The sequence below is a fragment of the Tachypleus tridentatus genome, chromosome 8, assembly GCF_004210375.1.
Source record: "Tachypleus tridentatus isolate NWPU-2018 chromosome 8, ASM421037v1, whole genome shotgun sequence".
NCBI lineage: Eukaryota > Metazoa > Arthropoda > Merostomata > Xiphosura > Limulidae > Tachypleus > Tachypleus tridentatus.
This window is the reverse complement of record NC_134832.1, coordinates 37474455-37498142: the sequence shown is the minus strand read 5'-3', so window position 1 is coordinate 37498142 and position 23688 is coordinate 37474455. Positions and strand designations below refer to the sequence as shown.

General features: G+C 31.8%; 1 protein-coding gene across 1 annotated transcript in view; it reads left to right on the top strand.

Annotated features, from left to right (window-relative positions):
- Rpn2 (Regulatory particle non-ATPase 2) overlaps positions 1-7665 on the top strand; it is a 243293-nt gene extending 235628 nt beyond the window's left edge. The window contains exons 23-26 of the mRNA XM_076448295.1: positions 103-267; positions 873-923; positions 6131-6206; positions 7385-7665. Coding sequence (XP_076304410.1) covers positions 103-267; positions 873-923; positions 6131-6206; positions 7385-7455 — 363 coding nt within the window. The 3' untranslated portion in view covers positions 7456-7665. The remainder of the gene's footprint in view (positions 1-102; positions 268-872; positions 924-6130; positions 6207-7384) is intronic.
- The last annotated feature ends 16023 nt before the right edge of the window (positions 7666-23688 follow it).

The following is a 23688-nucleotide window of genomic DNA, read 5'->3' as shown; positions in this document are numbered from 1 at the left end:
TTCAAAATTAGGGATTGTTTAAGCACAGGTTACTTGCCATTGCATGGATATCCAGAACCAAAAAGAAGTTTCTTACATGTTAATTTGTTATCATAATTGTAGGATGATGAAAAGAAAGATGAAGGTAAAGAAAAAACTAAGGAAAAACCAAAAGAGAAAGGAGTAAAAATGGTAGAGGCTGATAAGGAGAAAGAGAAGGAAGAGAAAAAAGAACCAGAACCAAATTATGAGATCTTGTCTAACCCAGCACGGGTGATGAAACAACAAGTAATATAATATTTGGATGTTGTATTTATTATGAGAGAGAGAGAAATCTAGTAATATATTTGACTGTCAGATTTTATGAGCTGATTATTTTTTTTAATGTATATCATCTGAACTATCTTGGTTTTTTTTTTTTGTCTAATGTGTTTTCCTCTTATCGAATCATTGATTTTAAAAATGCATTATATTTTGGTTACTCATGAAATTATTCCTAACATTGTAGCCATGTTGTAACTCTTAAGGATATGTATTTGTTTTATGAAAATAGTTAGGACATTTATTAAGCCATAAGAAACATTGCTATTAACAAAGTGATTTCAACACAACATAGTTTGTTTCATTCATTTGTAAGTATTTGTAATACAGCATAACGTGATATTTCATACAAAAGAATACTGCTTGTCCATATTTGTTCTAGATAATAATCTTTTATTAATTACTACATTTTTTATTGTTGGTGTTCTTATTGCCTCAGAAATTGGCAAATCTCAATCTGGTAATTCATTACGTATGTTAACTTATTATTAAATGTAAATTGTATATGTATCTTAACCACATTACAGTTAATTAAGAGCCTACTCAGTATTTACTTATCATTTCTTTTTCAGCTGAAAGTAATCCAGGCCATTGAAGGAAGTAGATATGTTCCTTTGAAAGATGTAAGTAAAACACACTCTCTCTCTCTTTCTTCTTGTTATTCCTGTACTAGAATGTATTGTCATTATAAGTATGCACATTTATATCAGTTCATTAGTGTTGTGTTGTTTGAGTGAGGCTAATTCATGTTTTTAGGAAACATTATAGGGTGTGAATAATAGGTGATTTTAATAGGTATTTATCCAAGGTGTCTGAATATTTTTGAAATTGTATATGTTGAGTGATGTGCATGTAATAATTTCAAACTTCATCTAAAATGGCTTGGTAGGTAGTATGGTTGGTTCACTATCCATAGGTGCCTGGTTCGACATCTGTTCTAGCCCCTTCAGCTGTTAATTCCAGTATTTGAGTTGGTAGTTTGTAGTGTTGACTAGCTGCCATCCCTGTATTACTTCTAAACTATGGACAACTAGCTCAGATAACTCTCAATGCTCAGTAAAAAAAATAATCTAAGAAACATTTAGGTTTCAGAATGTTTTATGCATGTTGTAATGACTTGTTTGTCATTTCATATGCTCTGCTTGGCTAATGTCTAAATATGTCAAATTTTTCTGTGCATTTTATCCATAATGTGTGTTTGTGTTTAGATATCTAGCTGAAAAGAACATTCAATTTTTAGTAAATGTATACACATATATATTAAAAATTGGAAGTTGTATTTAAAATTCTAGATGTAATTTATATATGTATTCAAAACTAAGCAAAAGTTTTACATCCGGAAAGAGGGGGGACAATTCGCTAATTCTCCATGAGCTATTTAATCCTATAATGATTTTTGTTAGATTTTCTTTAAGAGCAAAAAATAATCCACATCAACTTGTTATAAACATATCACATGCCAAAACGGTTGCCGTTGCTAATGAAACAAGGAGATTTAATGGAAAAAGGTGATTGGTACACGAGTCATTTATTTGATGAATCCAACACAAGCTATGTATTTATGTTCTATGAACTTAATTATCAAACCTTATTATAAGTTATTTTAATAGATTGTAAAATTTAAATGTTTATTAAATGTTAAAAACAGTTATTGGAAAGTTAATATGCATATTTACATAACACAATCTAAGATTAGGTTATTAGTAACTATTCCGTTATTCACTATTTTATTGGATACATGCCATGATGTAAGAATTTAGTGAAAATTTACTTGCAATATTTTGTGAACATTTACTTAAAGTGGAGTTGCTGGAAGAATGAAGTAACTATAATAATTATATTAATTATAGATATTATTGTATTGACTAATTAATTGATGAGCAACATACATCTGAAGAAATGTATTTTCACAGTAGAACAGATAACTAAATTGTTAATGATATGATCACAGGTAATTTCACAAATGACTAAATCGTGAATGTTTATGATCACAGATAGTAGAACAGATAAATGAATTGTTAGTGATATGTATTATCACAGATAGTTGAGCAGATAACTGAATTGTTAATGATATGTATGATCACAGATACTTGATCAGATAACTAAATTGTGAATATTTATGATCATAGATAGTAGAACAGATAACTAAATTATTAATTTTATGTACAATTACAGATAAGTTAAACAGATTACTAAATTGTTAAAGAGATAACCAAATTGTTAATGATGTGTATGGTCACAGATAGTTAAACAGATCACCAAATTATTAATGATGTGTATGGTCACAGACAGTTAAACAGATCACCAAATTATTAATGATGTGTATGGTCACATATAGTTAAACAGATCACCAAATTGTTAATGATGTGTGTGGTCACAGATATATATAAACGCATTTTGTTGTTATATAAAGTTAACATAGACACCTTGTACAGTGACTATCGAATAAGTACGCTTTCATGGAACCGTATAGTACAGAATTAGGATGTTCATGAACAAAACTAGCATTTGAGTTGTTGTTGTGCGTCTGTCCGTCCATCATCTTGATGTGTTTCTGAAATTATATCCTGTTATTTGTCACTAAAAACCTTCTTCCTAAAATGGATTTTTTTTAATTGAAAGTGGTAATAGTTATGATAGTGGAATGGAGAAATGGCTGTTGTTTGTTCTAGAATGTGTAATTCAAGAAACGGTAAAAATATTTTGATAGATCACTATTTGTATATATTTTGTGTTGTTTTGCGAAGGAAATCTGCTATTACTTTTCTTTTTTCCGTAATTGGATTGGATATTTCTTATTATTGAGGTCAGAATTACAGGATAACGCTTATATTTTTAGCTTGAAATCACGTTTTAATATTTGTATGACCTTAGTAAAACGTGAGTAAATAAATTCAACTGCGAATATTAAGGCACAGCTGTCGTTTTGAGAATAAACAAGATTTAAGATTGGTTGACTTGCTATACATGGACTCATTCATGCAGTGTAGTCAGTTTCAAACTTGACTGGACGAGGAAATGACGCCACTCTTCTATGGGAGATTTTTATTCATTCAGTTTAGAAATTATCTTTAAATGCATTTCTACTTGTTGGAAGAGCGCAGAAGTTTTTCTTTCAATTCTTAATGTTAAAAATAAAACTGGAAATCAGTTTGAAGAAAAGATCAAACTTAACCTAATTATAGTCGTATTAAAATATGTAATTATATCTGTTTATAAAGCCTTCGTTAATGTGTGGATTGCTTAACATACCATACTTACTTACACGCATAACAAAATCAAAACATATCGCAACTTTGTAATATATTATAAAGGTCTACAGAGAGAAACTTTCAATAAAACCAAACTGTTGGAAACTTTTACAATTATAATTTATTTCATCCCAAAATCCCGTAGAAATTCTTAAAGGTTATTTCATTCTAAGTACAACTGGTTGGTTGTATTAGTGAATACAACCTTTTTTCCCTCAAGCCTGGCGATCATCCAAATAGAGTATCTGTATTATACAATTGTATAATGTTTTTTTTTTTGTATTGAAAACTCGCCTCAAATTCGAAATAAAATGTACGTATATTGAATCTGATTTTAATTAGCAGTATTAGTATTAGCAGTATTAGTTGCATATTTCTACTTAAATCTGAAATTACGTATGTTGTTATGATTTAGATGCCAAATTTCATAGTTAATAAATTCACGTGTAGCTTTTCTGACAGAAGAAGAATGGGGTTTGCATTATTATTATTATTATGGTGTAAATGTAAATTTTTTTCCGTATTATTTAACAAAAACTAAACGGTATTAATGGGTTAAAGAAATTAAGTTAGTTAATGTTGTTTAGACTATGACAACTTTACACCATAACATTTATATGCAGCAAAAGTTTGTTACAAACAAATGATTCACTCTAAGTCAGTTGCGTTGGAATCGTATGTGAATTAAAGCGTAACTGTAACACATCGTGACCAATGTCTACTATACTTGTCAGTGTTGTCATTGGTAAAGTAAGAAATGATAGTCACGTGTTTGTGCACCAGTAGTTTACAGTATCTATGTCTTTTTTTATATTTACAGTAGATGTGAAATTCCTTCAGCGATATTAGTAATCAGTCCGTGTCTTCTTTCTCTCTCTTTCTCTGAAACTGTCATTTGTGTATAAGATTGTTTGAAGTGTACAATTTTTTTAGGTAGAGTAACAAATATTTCACTTAACCCATAAAATATTATAACTTGCTATTTTGTTATATTGATTATATATGTACATAAATTATGCTTATGTACTACGCTACTACATGTAAAGATGGCAAGAAATGGGCTATTATTAAATGTTTACACTGGTTAACATCATTCATCTTAAATTGATTAAAGTCGTTATGTTATCTATGACGTTAGGAAACGTAAAGCCGGAATGATTCTACATGGGTCCGGCATGGCCAAGCGCGTTAAGGCGTGCGACTCGTAATCCGAGGGTCGCGGGTTCGCTTCCACTCTATAAAGTGTGGTAGTTAAGTTATCAGCAACTGTTAAAGAAGATATTTATACCACGTCAGTATCTTACTTCATCTTTTTCTTTTTTAATCGGAACCACCTTGAGCAAAGGTCATTATGGTTATTAAACAACCAGTGAATGTGAGGCTTTAATCTTGTTTATTTATCCTCCGTGTTAAATTAAATTAATATAGTTCTTCAAGTTATTTTCTCGCCTGTCTGCAAAAGATGAAATAGCAGTTAATATACTTGAACTCTTACTTATTTTTTTGCATAGTATAACAGTTTATTAATCGTACACAGATACATTCATTTTGTATTTCGAAATAAATTCTATTTAAAAATGAGAAAATATGCATGAAGTGTTTCAGTTTTCATACCAACGTACGTATTTCCATATATATAACATATTTATAACATAATTTAAGCTCATTACTATACTTTTTTGTAAAGTAATACCGAAAATAAAATAAATGGTGTTGAAGATGGGTAATATAGCTTATTTTACAAGTTTGTTTAAAGCCTTGATGAATTTCTTATATTTTAGATAAAGTTAACCAAAGTAATACATGCGTTATGTAAACTGCTTCATCTTCTACTTAGCACGAGTAAACGTCGAACATCTTAGGAAAGATGCCACAGTTGTACTACTTTCCGCTTAAATTCTGGTTTGGGGATACTGTCTTCACTTTGTTACATAAAATAAAATTTTAAATGTAAACTATAAAGTTTTGGTTCATAATGTGAGACAAGTTATTAAAAGCTGTTTATATTTGATACAATAATAAAATGACCATTTGATTTGTTTCAGTAAGCTACCAGAAATATTGGAGTAAAATACTTATTAGTACATATTAATATTTTTTTTCAGTAGAAACAATTATGCTTCTTTCTATCTTTTTTTACATTATCTTAATGTTAAAGAAAAATCATATGCAGAAGATAGATGACAAAAACCTATTGGGAATAAGTATTTTCCATGTTGTCCCTCGCTGATACAGCCCTGAGTCTACGGATTTCCAACGCTAAAATCAGGGGTTCGATTCCTCTCTGTGTACTCAGCGGATAGTCGAATGTGGCTTTGCTATAAGAAAAAAACACACATTTACCAACTTAAAGAAAAACTATGTGATAATCATTTTATGGGAGAGCGTTGTAAGAGTGACCTTCAGAGCTTACTATTCGATTAAAGCGATTAGAACTAGGTACGAGTAACGCAGATAGCCCTCGTATAGCTTTGTGTAAATATCGACAGTAAACAACCACTAATACCGCCTGAGTGATGTTCCTAATGGCTGGATCAAATATTATACTCACATTAGCGATTTATTTACTTTGTTGACAGGTGAGTATTGGTGGAATCATTATTATGAAGGACACGAAACGGGAAGACCCAGAGGACTTGGTAGAACCTGTAGCAAGTGAGTTAACATACGTTATTTTGTTTTCTTTTATCGGTGAATGCGATTATAATCTTTCTTTTTGTATATATGTAAAACTAAAATTGCCTAGAAATATTTAATGGAAACGAATATTGATAACAGTGTAACTAAATCAGTTACATAATTTGATGTGTTTTCAAGATGATATAAAATGTTTTTTATAACTTATTATCGATATCTGATTTTTCATAAAAAGCCGAAGTTTCTTCTACTATACTTGTATTGTTTATAATTGTGAATTATTTTATGAATCTTGTTGTGCACCGAGATATGAAAAAAGAATTACACTCTAGCAATTAGTCTATTATGATAGTTTTTTACTTGTTTAATTTCACTGCACAACAAAGTTTTTGCTTCTTGAACACTACTGGGTGTTCCTTATAGATTTTTGGCTGCTAATCACGAAAATCACATCGAAATCTTCACTTTTGCTACAATGGAAAAACGATATCAGGGCAACTGAAATCCGTCAATGCTTGCTGAATACTGTTGGACAGTGCAACGTGATGCACCGGACATTGAATACAAACGAAAATCAGGAGCAAAAGAACTTAATAGCATATTAGAAACATAAACACAATTAAATACGTTATTGCCGGTAAACAGTTAACTGTCTATTTCTCAGAGTTCCTACGTGATGAAGCAAAACCAAAACTATATTTGTGCATACCCACCAGGTACCTGTCACAATCAGCAAAAACTTTTCAGGAAGCAAAACTTTTCAAAAAAATTGTTGTGCGGTGTTTTCTTATAGGTGATTTTCATACATATTGTGAATATCAACTATGTTTTAGTTATTTCTTATGAAATCTGTTTTCGTTTTAACATATTTTTAATCTGAATATGATTTAATATACCAAAATGTTAAAATTGTAACTTTTGGTAATTTGCGTTTGTTTTATGACAAGCAAGGCTTTAATAGCGTTTGACATTAAGTTTATTATACAGTAATGAGGGGTTGCAGGTTAAGGTTTAGATCTGTGTTAATGGTATATTACTATGTTGTATTTACCGATAATATTTAGGTTAAACTGTTAACCTAAACTAATACACAGATTACAGGATTTACATTTTTTATTGGTATATTAATTAGACCAATACAGGTTGTTAACTTTCTTAAGGAACAAGTTTTAACATGTTTTTGTTTTTATGAATAGCGGGAGGCCCTAAGGTAGAGGATGAGGAAGAACCAGAACCTCCAGAACCGTTTGAATATATAGAAGATTAATATACAACACTAGCAAAAAGTAATTAATTTGCTTGTAGACTAAAACGTTTATCCAAATTTAATTCTTACTAAAAATTATTATTATTTTTGCTCTATTTAATTCCAGTCAATATTTCAAGGGTTGTAGTTTATTAAATCAATGTTTAAATATTTTGAGTTCGTTGTCGTGATGCTGTACTAGTTATTTCGTTATAAATGTGGTCTTGCGCACTTATTTGTACATGATTGATTTACTCTGCTGATTTTCGTATCGAACAGATCAAGATTTTAGATTAGGTTTTCGTGTTTTTACCAAGTTTCAGTATGATTTCACGACGTATTTGGTATTCTTGCAGAAAAAGTAAATCTTTGTACTCGAGAATGCTTTCGAATACTTCTGAAGAACATTTTAAAGTATGGTCAACTTGATGGTAAAAATAAACACATAAAATTCAAAACTCATCCTATTTTTATTATAGCAACAGGAAAAACAATATTACTGAATTTCTTGTCAATTCAAATTACATTACTGAAGTAAAACATTTTTGTCGTTTATAAAAAGGTTTTGTATTGCTTCAGTATTGAGTCTATGAGATTGTAGTTGTATAAAATGTTATCGTAGTAAACTTTATCAAAAAATTAAAAACTGCTCTTAAATATTCAAAATAAATGTTTTGTAACTTTTTTACAACACTGCTAAAAGGTGACCTAAATGTGTACGTGTTTGCATTAATATTATATTCAGTCCTTTTAACAAAACACGTTACATTTTAGATTCCTGCATCTAATGCAAAAATTATTTTCTCGTTATTAAAATAACGTATTTTCACTGGAGTAAAAATGATTTTTTTTAAAATAATTTTGTCCCTTATCATAAGAAAAGGCCCGGCGTTAAGGTGTTTGACTCATAAGCCGAGGGTTGCGAGGTTCGAATCTCGGTCGCACCAAACATGCTCGCCCTTTCAGCCGTGGGGGCGTTACAATGTGACGGTCAATCCCACTATTCGTTGGTAAAAGAGTAGCTCAACAGTTGGCGGTGGGTGGTGATGACTAGCTACCTTCCCTCTAGTCTTACACTGCTAAATTAGGGACGGCTAGCACAGATAGCCCTCGAGTAGCTCTGTGCGAAATTCAAAAACCAAAAGCCAAACCATCATAAGAAAATTCCATACTTAAATATAAAAGCATAGACATGAACGTGTAACTATTTTTGAAAAACGTACGATATGAGCTGATCAGAAAAAAATATTGTATGTACTGTTTCAAGTAATAACTTTTTTTTAACATATCAAATATTCGACATTGTTTTGTGTATGAATGCTGATTTTGGATATATGCTAAGACAAATTTTTCAACTCATAATCTGGATTTTTTTATTAATAAATAAATCTCTATTGGACTTGAATTCATTTATAAGAATAAAAATCAGCAGAGTATATTTAGTGGACAGAATGCAAGTGGCCTGTTGTATAGTACTACGCCAAAAAACTAAATTTCTACCATCTTTTGTGTCACTTTAGGAGGTAACGCCATTTACAAAGTTTATTATAATGATTAAAATCCACTTTTTGTGTTGAAACCAAGTTTCTAAAAACAACGTAGGATCAATACATGATATGTTGAAAAGAAGACAGATTCGTACACTGTTTGATAAATTATTTGATACTCAAGGTTTTTTTGAATTTGTGAAATGTATTGTTTTACCTGCAGGCATTTATTACATTAACTGCAAAAAATCAAGTTACAAACATACATTAATAGTGTATCTCAGAACGGCTGGTATGGGTATTAACACTTTTACTAATAAAGCAAAAAACAACGTTTCGGTCTTCTTAGGTCATCTTCAGGTTAACAGTTGTTTTGTTGTTGTTTGTTTGTTTTTAGTCTGAAGATGATTTAGGAAGGTTGACAGTTTTATTATGGGTTGCAATTATAGTAACTGCTTGCTTTGATACAGTTTGATGTTCTAATTCTAACTTGGAATATTGTTACCTGTTAATTTCAGATACATGAAAAAGAAAGTAATAAAAATAAAGCATATTATACAATTTTGGAAATTGTTGTGTAGAAGATCACATTAATAAAAGTAATCTAATTGCTTTCTATATAAGTAAACCAGCCATAAACGATGAAGGTAGGAATAATGTTGATATCCATGTACGGTTTAGCTAGCCCCCCAGTGATTCAGCGGTATGTCTGCGGACTTACAACGCTAAAAACCGGGTTTCGATACCCGTTGCAGGCAGAGTGTAGTTTTGTGCTTAATTCAAAACAACAACAACGGTTTAGCTATTTAGACAAGTAACCCAGTCCTAAACGATGGAGATAGGAATAATGTTGGTATCCGTTATCTAAATAAAAAATCCTGAAAAATAGGTAAAAATAGGACTTATGGTGAGAATGATATGTGGTACTTTGTCTGAGGGCATCATACGTACTTATGCTTTGACTGATAAATAGTTCAGTAATCTAGGTAGTTAAGAGAAAAAAAATATTAGTTATTGATTTAGTGATGTACTCTAGACATTCAATTTGGATTAAGTTAAAGAAGTGAAAAACTTGAAGATAGTTTAACACAAAAAAGATCAGCGAAGAAGAAAAATTTTTACTTCACACTACTTTATCACATGATTTGCATTGATGGAAAAAAATATGTAATTTTAAAACTACAGTTAGACAAGGGCTCATGATTAAATCAACAGAGATTTGGTGGCTGTTTTATGGAATATTCATGTGACCTCGCGTAAGTCACTGAAGGAATAATATTTCTGATCTAACCAGTTTAGGCAGATAACATGGGTTACGTTGACGTCAAGTAGATCAATGTCATCTATTTCATTAATCTTTATTAATCTGTTTATGAAACTGATGATGTAATCCGTACTTTATGAACAGTCAAGTTATATAATAAAGAATGAATTGGCTTTTTAATATTGGTGGTAATTTTACATAACGTTGTTCATAAGCATAGACACGAATTCCAGGTTTAAATGACGATGATTAACTACGGGATCTAGAATGGGTAAATGGAAAAGAACTGGTGGTAGTACTCGAAACCAATTTAGTAGTTAATAATGGAAACTATTGTATTCTATGAAAATGGATTCCATTTCTTCAGAATAATAGCTTGGGCATTTTACGTTATAGAAATATTAAAATCAATAATAATAATAATGACACTGATAGTTTTAAGAGATAATTTTTTTTTTATATATAAACAGGCGACTTACGTTAAGTTGATGACACCTAGTACAAAATTTATTTGTTTATTTTGTTACTTTATTTTTGGTCTTAAATATAATTGAGAGTTTTATGTGTTCAAGAAGGTGGAATTGACAGGAACCAACAGCAACTTATGTGTTTGTAATAATTTCAATAAACGGGTTAATCTACACATTTTGACATAGCAATTAATTAGGTTTTGCAGTGCTCTTGTGTGGTTGAAATATTTAGTATAAATCGTATATAATTTCATTTGTATCTGTTTATTGTGATAACTCTACTGGCTTTCCTTGAAATGTATTTTGATGTTGTTTTCACCAGCTAACCGGGTAATTCTAATGTCTGTAGGGCCTGGCATGGCTAAGCGCGTAAGGCGTGCGACTCGTAATCCGAGGGTCGCGGGTTCGCGCCCTAGTCGCGCTAAACATGCTCGCCCTCCCAGCCGTGGGGGCGTATAATATGCGGTCAATCCCACTATTCGTTGGTAAAAGAGTAGCCCAACAGTTGGCGGTGGGTGGTGATGACTAGCTGCCTTCCCTCTAGTCTTACACTACTAAATTAGGGACGGCTAGCACAGATAGCCCTCGAGTAGCTTTGTGCGAAATTCCAAAAAAACAAACTAACTAACTAATGTCTGTAAGTTAGAAACGTTGGAAATCTAGACAAGTCTAGGGGAGAAAATATAAAGCACAATGAAAAAACAGATTCTTAAACAAAAGAACTAGTGTTTCTTTATTTGATCCTTCTTAGTACGGGTACAAATAATTGTGATTATTCACTAAAATATGGCCCGACATGAAGTCGCTCTTGATGGACTTTGAAATCGCGTTTATTTTCTTGTTGACACTCAATTTTAGATTAACATATGACATTATATTTTGTTTAATACACAAACTACACAACTTAAATTGCTTTAGTAATAATTATAACTATAAATTAGAACCCACAAACTAGACGTAGAAAATGTTAATTTCTCACTTAAGAGTTTGTTTTATTTGTTTGTAATTAAACACAAAGCTACAAAATAGACTATCTGCACTCGATTTCCAGCGTTATAAATCCACGGGCATATTGCTGTGCCACTGGAGGTATCTTTTAATAGATACGCGTCATTATTTGCCTGAATGAAACAAAATTCAAAGCTGCAGAAGTGGCTAATTAGTGTGAACACAATAATACAATAGCACACAAATAAGAAAAAGCTGACGATTTCAAAGCTCAACTTCAAAATACATTTAAAACTCATTCTGATCCAGATATGAATACATATTTCTACAATAAACCATATACTAAACAATAAAAAACATTTTGAACCAATTTTCCCAATGAGCATATCTGACACAAACACAAGACACATCACAAACCATGAAAACTACGAAGACATGATACTAACGGAAGAAATATTCCTACAAGAACTTATTGAAACAATAAAAACAACAAAAAACAAATATCTAGGTGAAGATGAAATACAAGCCATCCTTCTAAAAACTGGTACTCCGAAATTGTTTGATCACCTGAAAACACTTTTTAATCTATCCCTATCCTCAGAATACATCCTAGTTTCTTAGAAGCTCACTAATATATTAATGTTCCAAAAGGAAGGAAAGCCAGCAAATAAACCTAATAGCTACCGACCAATCAGCCTGACCAGCTGTATAGGTAAAATTCTCGAAATAATAATCAGTAATAGACTCTCCACATTCTTGGAGATAACATCAAAATTACCAGAAGAACAAAACGGATTCAGGAAATTCAGACAAACAACAGATCATTTAATCAGATTAAAAGAATTTATAATTGATAGCTTCAATAAAAAAGAATGCACTGTCGCTTGATTTCGAGAAAGCATTTGACACTGCATGGCACGATGGTCTAAGGTTCCGAATGAATGAAATGGGACTACCACGTGGAATTATTCGCTGGCTATCTAACTTTTTGGGAAATAGAAAGTGTAGAGGGTACCTTTTTCGAGTACTTTACTCCAGAAGCTGGTGTCCCTCAGGGAGGGTTGGTTAGCCCTATACTTTTCATCGTGTATGTAAACAATATGCCTTTGAAGGATCCTAATCATGGATTCTCTTCATAGTTCGCCGATGATGTGGCAGTCTGAAAAAGTGCTGCCACACCAAAAATAGCAGCCACAAACATCCAACCGCAACTAAATAGAATATGTGAATACTGTCAAAAATATAGAATAAAAATAAACACAACTCGTAGTCTTTACGAAATTGACAAAACACAAAAACTACAGCCAGGAATATATATGAATGGCACGCTACTTCAGACTGTCACATAGGCAAAATTTTTAGGCCTAATCTATGATTCAAAATTAACTTGGATTAACCATGTAAATGAAATTAAAAACATAGTCTGGCGAAGAACCAACTATGCTAGGAGTCTAACTGGCAAGAACAGTGGAGCATCTACAGACAACATACTAAAAATTTACAAAACATATATTAGACCAGTAATAGACTACGCAGCTCCAGCATGGATAACTTTAAACGACAAAATAATTAAAACCAAACTACAAACAATCCAAAATACACTCGTCACAACAGCAGACAGATTTCAAAGAACTACATCATCTTAATTCATACACAAATCTTCGAACATACCAACCATACCAGATAGACTCCTACATAGTACAATAAAGTACTTAGATGAAAACGAATGACTATGCGAACTAGTTAGGTACCTCATACATGATATAGTTAGTCTTAAACATCTCTCCCCAGTCAATATATATTTTAAATATAAAAAATAAATAAATATAATAAAAATGTATGTATATATATATATACATATAATGAATTAAGAAAAATGTGCCACCAACAAACTTGACATTGTGCTGAGAGGGCAAAATAATACCCATATATGTATCACAATACATGGAATTTGCCCTGAAAATGGTCGGAGAAAGATGCAGTTCAATCTGATCCAAAAATGAAGTAACTATCAATATCAAATACTGCAAGACCACATAAGTACGGGAAGGAGGAAGAGGTCAATGAGAACCTGACCATCCAGGGTACGAATATATCATACCCAAACACCGAGAGAGAGAGAGTGAAGAACCGAAAACAAATGAAGTTTACTGAATCGCTAAAGTAAAAAACTTCTTGAATTTTGCAACTGGGATCTACCAGATGAAAAAGTCATAGTGGCAGTTCACGGTGGTTTAGTTATGTCTTTAATAACCAATAGTTTTGTCCCAGTTTGACTGGACTCATACAAGGGCCTTTTAGAATTAATTATCTGTGTGTCTGTCATATGATATATAATCGTATATTACCTTCAGAAAAAAATATCTGTCAGATACATAAACAAAATAATGAAAGTAAAGCAAATTATACAGTTTTGGAATTTGTCGCATAAAAATATTGAAATTATTTCATCTTATTTGGAAAAATCTGCAGATCCCTAAAATAACACGGGAAAAATGAGGTAAAATGGTCCCCTTCACAAGAACGGCTACCAATGTTTATCATCATTTATTACATGATGTCATCAGAGTGAATGACGAACGTGACTTAAATTGTTTTTGTTTTTGAACAACTTTATTCTAAGGTAAGTACTATCGATGTTTTTTTCGTTGCAAAGTTGATATCACCTTGTTTCAAAACATGGTTACAGAGAGTCGAATATACTGAACAAGAAACACATATCAACTTTATGTACTTTTTGTAAAGCATTCTTTTATGTCATTGTTCTAGATAATGTGTACGGCCTGCTGTGTATTTATTTTAAATTGTACTTCATATGAGCTACGTGGGAGATATTTTAGCCAGTCTTATTTGTTTTATCCAACCATTTAAGCAAAACAGCCCTTAACCACAAGAAGCTCCTTTTTATCAGATCATTTGATAAAAAACATCAATTTCTAATCTTTGTTTTAATTAGAAATAGCATTTATATTTAAAACTATTTGCTTTAGGGCAAAGCCACAATATGTAACTTCTGTTTCCGCCGTAGATAATCGAACCCTGGATTTTTGGGTTGTAAGTCCGCAAACGTACCGTTGTCCTATGGGTTCACTTTAAAATTTGTTGCTTCTTCGCAATCTTAATTGGTGTAAATTACATTCGAAGTTAAATGGCCGTTTTATCTTTCTTAGCTGATACGACATTAAGTATTAATTAAACCTGATAAATACCTTTAGAACGATTTGTACTCACCACTTGAACTCTTATTGTGGTTTCACCATTTTTCTATAAAACGTAGGACAGTAACTGAATATCGCCGAAAACTATGAACTTAACTCATTCAAATAGAACAAACTTATGATTTGCCATCACTGAACGCTGAGCCTTAGAAGGTTTTAACAAGTGAAGCGTGTGCAATCGTTATCGGAGTTCATTCAGGTCTTACAGACCTAGGAGGGGAAAGTGAATTTGACCTCTTGCTCTTGAGAGAATAATAAAATAAAAACTCATCAGCAATTAGATTTTGGCGACCGAGAAGGATCAGAGAGACATCTTCCTCCTTTCTTGAGTATTATTTTAATTGACGTTTGATTTGCTTTTTTAAATATTCTATTATTCAGTTCTTTTCAGGGCCATGTTTATGGATGTTGTCTTATGGCCGGTACAGGTGAAGCTGGTATAGGATAATGCATAACTATATATTATGTGGCTTAAAATAAATGAAATGTGTTTTATCTATTTATATAGAGATTGTGAAGCCTTTTGTTCTGTTTTCAGGGTTATTTTACTGTTGTATGTACTCTGAATTTAACTTTGATTGCCTCGACTGTGGAATTTGTTCCTGTTTCGTGTGTGTTTATTGGTTAACTTATGGTGATTTGTTGTTTCTAACTTTATTCTGGTGCATTTGCATCTTATTGCTGCCTATGCATACGTGTTACTTGTTGTTTATGCCGGTGTTTTCTCTGTTACTGGTGTAGGTAATATTGTTCGACTAGTGGAGTTAGGTTTTGAATTTTGTGTGTCTGTTTCGGTTTGCTTTGACTGATTGTTTGTGTTGTAAATTCTAGTTTTGATATCCTTATATTGAAAACATCGTTTGTAATTAGCTTTGTTTTTATGTCGAAAGTTATAGCATTGGGGATTTTTGTGTTCTTTCGGGCATTGAGTATTGCAATTATCCTAACCAGAGAGATTTACTTGTGAGGTAGATTTACACACTAAGGCAACGTGTCTGTATGTGTCACAGTTTAGAACTGTGTTACGACTACGGCAGGTGTTTTAGCTTCGTCCACTCAAAATCTCTAGTACCCTCAGACACTGTTCTGCGTATAATTTTATTATATTGGTTGGTTGTGCTTTACTAGAAATATTTCATTCTGTTTTACCGTATGTGGTGTTCTTGTTTGTACTTGGTCCGTGTCTATACTTGGGTGTGTACCTTTAATTACAAATGCTTTTGTATTAGGTGAACTCTCCTGGTTTAAATGTGTTCTCAGGTCATTGCTTGAGAAGTATATTGACGTCAGTGTCTTAGTAAGAGGAGAAGGAAGGAGAGTTCAGCAGAATCTAAAGTTACGACGGTATTCTTGTATTGGTTGGGAAACGAAGTTGGCTGAAGGGAATATTGGATGTGTGGCGAGATTGGAATCGTCAGTGTCATAGCTGAAGAAAATATGACAATGTGTGTTTGTGTGTGTGTTTTCTTACAGCAAAGCCACATCGGGCTATCTGCAGAGTCCACCGAGGGGAATAGAACCCTTGATTTTAGCATTGTAAATACGTAGACTTACCGCTGTAATAGCGAGGGACAAAGATGACAGAAGAAGGAGCGACCGAATTGAGTGTCGTAGGTGTATTTATTGGATCCAGAGTGGATTGTCGTAGGCTCTGACGTGATGCAGTGGCGTATATGTGCCGAGACATTCGAGCAACTGTTGGGAGTCTCGACCTTTTACGGTCCTTGAATTCCCTTATTGCAAACAAATACATATCTATAGAAATGCATATATGTTATTTTGCAGTTTCAGGTAATTTAATTTATTAACATAACACTTACGCATCTAATTTAAACCATATACTAAAAAACAAAACAAAAACTTAGAAAAGAAGGAATGTGCATTCTGTTGGCAAACTGTAATTCCATTGCATTGCTGCTACGGTGGCACCGATTGCTCAGATGGACATTTTACCTAAGCAGCTATATTTACTGCCAGCCAAACACAAAACATAACATTCAGCAATAAATAATATATTAATGTCTTAAACTAAAGCTACCAGTTCAAAACTTATATATTAGAGATAATAACAAGTGCTTCAGAGAGGTGGTAACACGAGGAAACACGTAGAAAATTTATTACCAAAAAACAGAAAAGAACTTTCAGGTTTGAACTTTTACTTGAAATTATACAACTACACAATAATTTATTTTTCATTCTTTCAAAGTCACTAAACATTTCTACTCTTAAAGTCGGACGCTGGGACAAGAGTAAATTTTCGGATTTACAACGCTAAAATCAAGGGTCCGATTACCCTCGTTAGAGTCAGCAGATAGCCCGATGTGAGTTTACTATAAGAAAAACATACCCTACTCTTAAATTTATACCGTGATATAAAAAATAACATTTAATTTTACTCAAGTTAACATTCAGTTTACGTTTAAACATACTTATGATAACTCAGTTTTCACGCTTCAATTTCTACTTATTTAACTAACGAATCCGTAAATTCGAGATTCTTACTTATGAATATTTATTTTCACATACAAAGTTAACAAATGTGTATGAAGTAGAGACCCCATGAAAGTATTTGAAATTTAGTTGGAAAAATAATTTCGAGGTTGGAATGTTTTATTGATTTCCAAATTCTACTTTTTCATCCTCAAGAACAGCTGTTGATTTTTACACGTTTTCCATGTTACTTTGCTCCATTTTTTGGAAATGACGTGGAAAGTTCACCTAATTTTTTCGACAGGGATACTGATGAGATGGAAGATGCAACAAACGCAATTACACCACCTTTCGACAGGCTTCTTACCATTTCATGGATCAACTCTTCAGAGTGACACGACAGATTTACTTGTTGGGAGACTTTAATACAATTTTTCTCAACGAAAAATGTTACTTTTGTGTTCTAGGAACCATCGGTCCATTTCGAGTTACGTTACATATTCTTGTTCATTCAAAGAAAATGAGTACAACATTTTTTACAAGTTGGTTTATAATTCCAAACGGTTCACGAAACGTGACTTGAAGGCTAGTTACAAGTTATGGGTTGATTTGTTACTAACTCGATGAACTAATTTTTATTCATGACAAATATATGTTACTCATCGCCAACATTAGCAACATGTCCTTATTACATATAATTCACCAATCCGCCTGGAAAACAAATAATTAAAATAAGGTTAATTCCGATGGAAATAAGAAAAAAAAAGTGTCGGGAATAACTAGCTCCCTGTTCAATAGGTTAATTATTTTTACATTTAAATACCTTAATACTTACTTCGCAATCTTTTGTAAAGAAAAGGGATAGGTCAGCGTATGCACATGTCCTGTTAGTTGTACCTAAGGCATTATCCTCGCCAGAAAAAAAAAAAGTAATGTGGAATAATATAATTTTGTGCATTCTGAGCTACAGCATAACTACAAACAAAGTTTCGGTGGTTTCCTCAACCAACTCTTTATTTCTGTTGAGGTCTTGTATCATTGAAAATATTTATTTATAACACACACATATATATATATATATATTGTGAAATTTAGTGAAAATTCATCAAAAGAAGGCGAAGTAGTGGTAAAAAACGAAAGAAAACCCATAAAGACCGCACAACATAAAATTAAAAACTCAAATTTTGCATGTACTCTGCATGGAATTAATGAATCTCTATACCAGTTTTGCGAAGTAGTTACATGGACATAGACAGACAGCACTGTTATATTGATATAGGTCTAAATAAAATATATAACAGACAATACTGCTAATATGATTACTGCCATTATTATTACGTCCTTTTGACGTTTAGATACTGAGATATTTAACATTAGTGCTTGTTGTTCGAAAAACAAACTAAAATTGTGTGTTTTTCTTGTAGCAAAGCCACATCAGGCTATCTGCTGAGTCTACCAACGGGCGACCAACCTAAAATTAGCTACTTCTTGCATACGATGCGTTAAACGTTGAGTACTAGCAATGCAGGATTTAGAACTCTGTTATATTTTGGGTTATTGTGTATAATTTTGATGCTAACACTTTATGTTGTTTGCTTACACCATTGTGTCATGTATAGTTTCATGATTTGTTTCATTTGCACTTCCTTCATTTTAGTGCAGTAATAAATAGATAAGATATGCTAAACACAAACTGTTTTTTCTCCACTTATTCACAATTTTTTAAAAATACTTTATAAATTGATTCAGGTTTATAGTCGCTGCAGTTACTTAAAAAGTCTATAAAACAGAGGCAAGCAATAAGACAGATAGCCCATTATGGAGCTATGCTCTAGGAAACCGACAAAACAACCACAACAACAAGGAATCTTTTTAAAGGAAGTAAAACACTAAAAATAAACTAGGCTACTTTTATACTGTGCTTTTAGGAATAAAAAGTACGAAAAATTCTGATCACACAGCACATTAAGTTTAGGGTCTTTAGCATTAGTTTAATGGAGAAATACATCCTTATAGAAAGACGTCATCAAGTTTAGGAACCATTAATTTGAACGTAATAATTCTGTTTTATTTTTTGTTAGTCAAGGTGCTTAAACTCATCTGAATGACACTCATAACATTCCAGGGATCAGAGTAAACTTATGGGAAGTGCTTTTTATTTTAGGAGTATGGGCATAAACTATGAAACATTAGCATTATTGAGACTGAGGCAATTAAATACACCATATGAGATAGTTGAACTTCACTAACGGTATCGTTAAATTCTAACAGAACCAGCTTATTAGATATAAGAGTTTCAGAAAAATTAAAAGGATGTATATTTACAAGCCCACGCAGAAGAAAGAGAGCACATATATCCATTTTTCATGTTACTGATTTTTTTACAATTTGGCCTGTGCGTACATAATGACTTTTGGAACTAAAGTACTTCGTGCGTAGGAGGTAATGCATTTACTTTTAATCCTTCGTTTCATATTCCTGCGCTTTTTCATTAAACAACTTAAGTGAATCTGTCTGATAAAGAAACAAGGGAAGGTTCTAACAACATATTGCATCTTCTGTGTGCTGATACTATGCTTTATGTGTCTTAACTGTTTATAGGAAATTCTAGTGATGCATTCGATCATTAAACAGATTAAATAGTAAACAGTAGAATTTCATATGTATGTTTGCAGCAAAATGTATTAATCATGTTGATAACTGTTCATAGAAATTATGAAAGTACAAATTTTGACAGACGTGTATTTCCTTTGTATGAGTTTTCTATATTTTCGTATTTAAGATTATGAAACAGAAAGTTTCATTTCTGAGTTAAAGCAATGCTCAAATCATCTGAGTTAGAAAACTGCGTAACAAAATTTAACGAATATGTGTAGCTCAGTTTAATAACCTATATATGATAGAAAACGGTAATTACCTTTGTAGAAAGCGATCTATATTTAATGAAATAATTGATAAGTCCTAACATTTTATAGATAACATACGAATCTCGATGAAATATTGAGAAATGCACACTAAATATATATACACACAGAGTGTTAAGTGTGTTATATTAAAACGATTTTAAATTTATAAATCAATAACTAACTTGATAACCAAAGTCGATAAAAGATTGCAGTGCAACGGAATGTATCAGAACTACATTTTTACATTATATACCACTGAGCCTTAAAAGATAGAGCCCCATCAGCTCAAGAGTTTTCAGCAGCTACAAAGAAAATAACCAAATAAAAGCTTTTAACCAATCACTGTGACTCTTTGTTTCTTGCCTCACAGTGGTATTATGTCTACAGAAAAATTACTAGAAACTGGGTTTCGATGCCCGTAGAGGGCAGAGCACAGATAGTCCTTTGTGTAGCTTTCTGTCTAATAACAAACAACATTTTAGTTTCTTGTGGATCAGAATCTTACTTAACTATTATCTTCGTTCAACACTAGAGGGTTTTTTACTACGGAATTTTTCTGCGATTGTGTAACAGAAGTTATATTTATTTTTCAAGTAGTCAAATGCGGGTGTGACTTACGAATAATGGGTTATTTGATAGTTATGTACAAGAAGTAGAGACAAGCGGAAACACAAAATCTTATTTTGAAAGGCTTGAGTAAAATTGACTCTGTGATCTTGATAAATGTTTTCTCCTACCAAAGTGAAAATGTTTGTTTCTGTTATTTTATTTGGTTGTCAAACGCTTCTCTTGATTCTTTTGTGGTATTTTTCAATCGCATGCTTAATATTTATTTGCTATAATATTGTTATTTTTTATAAAAAAAGATTAAAGACTTATTTACCTATGTTTAGCTCTGATTCTTATATAATTTCCTCTGAAGAAGAAAGATCCGCCTTCTTTCGAAAGCTCTTGGGTTATAGAGTTTCTATTTCATTTCTATCAATACTTCTTGAACATACAGGTTTTTCTACCATCACGAATAATCATTTATGATTCAGTTATGATGTATTTGTTCATACGTACACACTAAAATAATTTCCAGTTGATAAGATTCGCATAAAATCCTCCATGAAATTAGTTTTATCATGCCAGTACTGAATATATATGTGAAATAATTTCGATGACTTGTGGTTTGACATATTATTTTCAGTGACTAGAAAAACGTCTATAAAAATATATTTCTGAAAACAAGAATCAAAGGAAATTGTCGAAGAGTAACTTGTCTCTGTCTGTATTGATTGCTACGAATCCTAGGGCTAGATGAGATGGAGCCTTTTTGTCAGATGGTAAAATCCCTTCTAACTGAGTGCTTGCTGTAAGGGGACGACCATAAAGGTGATTTATAACTGATGTAAACGTAGAAGCGGCCCTGCATGATTTCAGCACTGATTTTTTATCTAGCTTTATTCAGTTCATAAAAATATGATTCTTAAATGTAGTCATCAGTAGGAACGAAAAATAGTTTTGTTGTCATTTTCATGTTCATTTATCTATAAAGCTCAGTGTATATGTGTGTGAATGAAGTATTCCCATTACGATGAATGTGAACAGAAAGCGGAAATGTTATATTTCGATTAGATGATCAACTGCTGTTTTCAACCACAATCTTTGTCACTGATTTAGTAAGTATTATATTAAGTTAAATGGGTTTTCAACAAATACATTTCCCATAACATCGTAAGCTATGTTTCGGTGAATTCATGGTTTACAAAATAAAAAATGTATAATTTTCTTGCTAGAAAAACTACACACATATACGGTATTTATAAATATAATCGAAAAGAGGAAAATATTACTTTAAAATATCATGATCCCTATTAAATATTTATTACTTAGTTTTATACAGACATAATGATCATAATGTTGGAATATATATATATATATTATACTACTAATTTCCTGACTATAGGTAGCATAAACTTCATATTAAATAGTAGGGTTTTTAAGAGCTATAGTTGGGTTATCCAGCCGTAATAAGCTGATGAATTTACTTATCTAGAAGAAATTTAGGCGTGATGTAAATAAAGTCAATTTAATTTTTGTTAACAAAATGGCTCCTTAATAGTTTTTACTTGCTAATCTCCTGCTAACATTAGAAGAATTACCAACAATGATTAAACTAAAGCCACCTTAAGAATTTGAGAATCAGATAAGTCGTTAAAAAATTTTACGTGATAATCACTAACTGATTTTACTCTCTTTAACAAGAGCCCCTGGTAATGTGAAAGTTAAAATAAAGGCAAATTTAGTCTTTCGTGTTGCTTTGATCCGACATTTCTACTGAGTTCATGATTTTATATGATAATAAAGTACCTTGCAAAGTAAACTGAAGGTAAATCGCTCCTTTCATGATCACGAACTTTTTACTTGTAGATTTTGCTCTTGGACCACAGGGTAAATATTATTTACATTCACCTGATAATTGTATTCACCTAAAGAAAATCTGCATTTCATTTTCACTAAAGGTTTATTACTTTCAGTCAAAAATCCTGGTGAACTCACAACTCATATTTTCTAACTTGAGATCTATGTCTTTTCAACAGCACTAGTTGACCTAAACGTTACGTTTACTTACAATTTATGATTTTCAGAAATATCTGATGGACTTATAAGTTACATTTGTTTTATTTTTTTCCGAAATTTTACATTTTTACCACAGGTTCATTTGCTTTCATGCACATTAAATTTAGTTAAAATATATGCCTTGATTCCAAAATTGCAACATTTATAATATTTGGTAATAAAATATATTAATATTTTTTTTCATAAAACCTACTTATAGTCTGCAAATGTATTTCATTATTGTATTTACAATTCCAGAAAGGCTTACAGTATATAAAATTAATGGTAATATAATATAAACATGTATGTTATTGACTTCAAGAAGTGATCGGTCCATAGCACACTATCGCTATTATAATGCTTAAGGTAATAATAGTGTGTACTTTGAAAGGAGATGCAAGGCTCTTTTTATTTTCTTTCGTATCGCGTCAACTACTTGCTCTTAGAGTCCATAAATAACAATCGCTGATGTAGAACAAGGTGTTCTATAAAATGTGCTGCGAGGCAGATGCATTGGAGTTATCAACCTTTTTAAGTTTAGAAAGTTTGGCATTGTAAGTGTCAAAGAACTTTATGTCATAGCTGATATATACTATTTGGTCTTTGTACCTAACATAAGTAACAAAATAGAGAGACAAACTATACTTACAGATATCTCGATGATAGAACACTTGTCCTTGTTAATCAGTTCTGGAGTCTCTTTCCACATGTCGTCTTTCTTTTAGTTAAAATACTTAGTATTAATTACACTGGTCAACAAAATTTTTGTTGCATTTATATCAAACAATTGGTATTACATAATTTCTTGCCCTGATTTCAGATCTGAAGTTAGTTTTTTCCTCAGTGCTCTACTTTTTTTGCAATCAAGGTATTTGAAAATCTCAAAATTTCGTCATCATCACATTGACGTCGTAGTCTATCATGAAA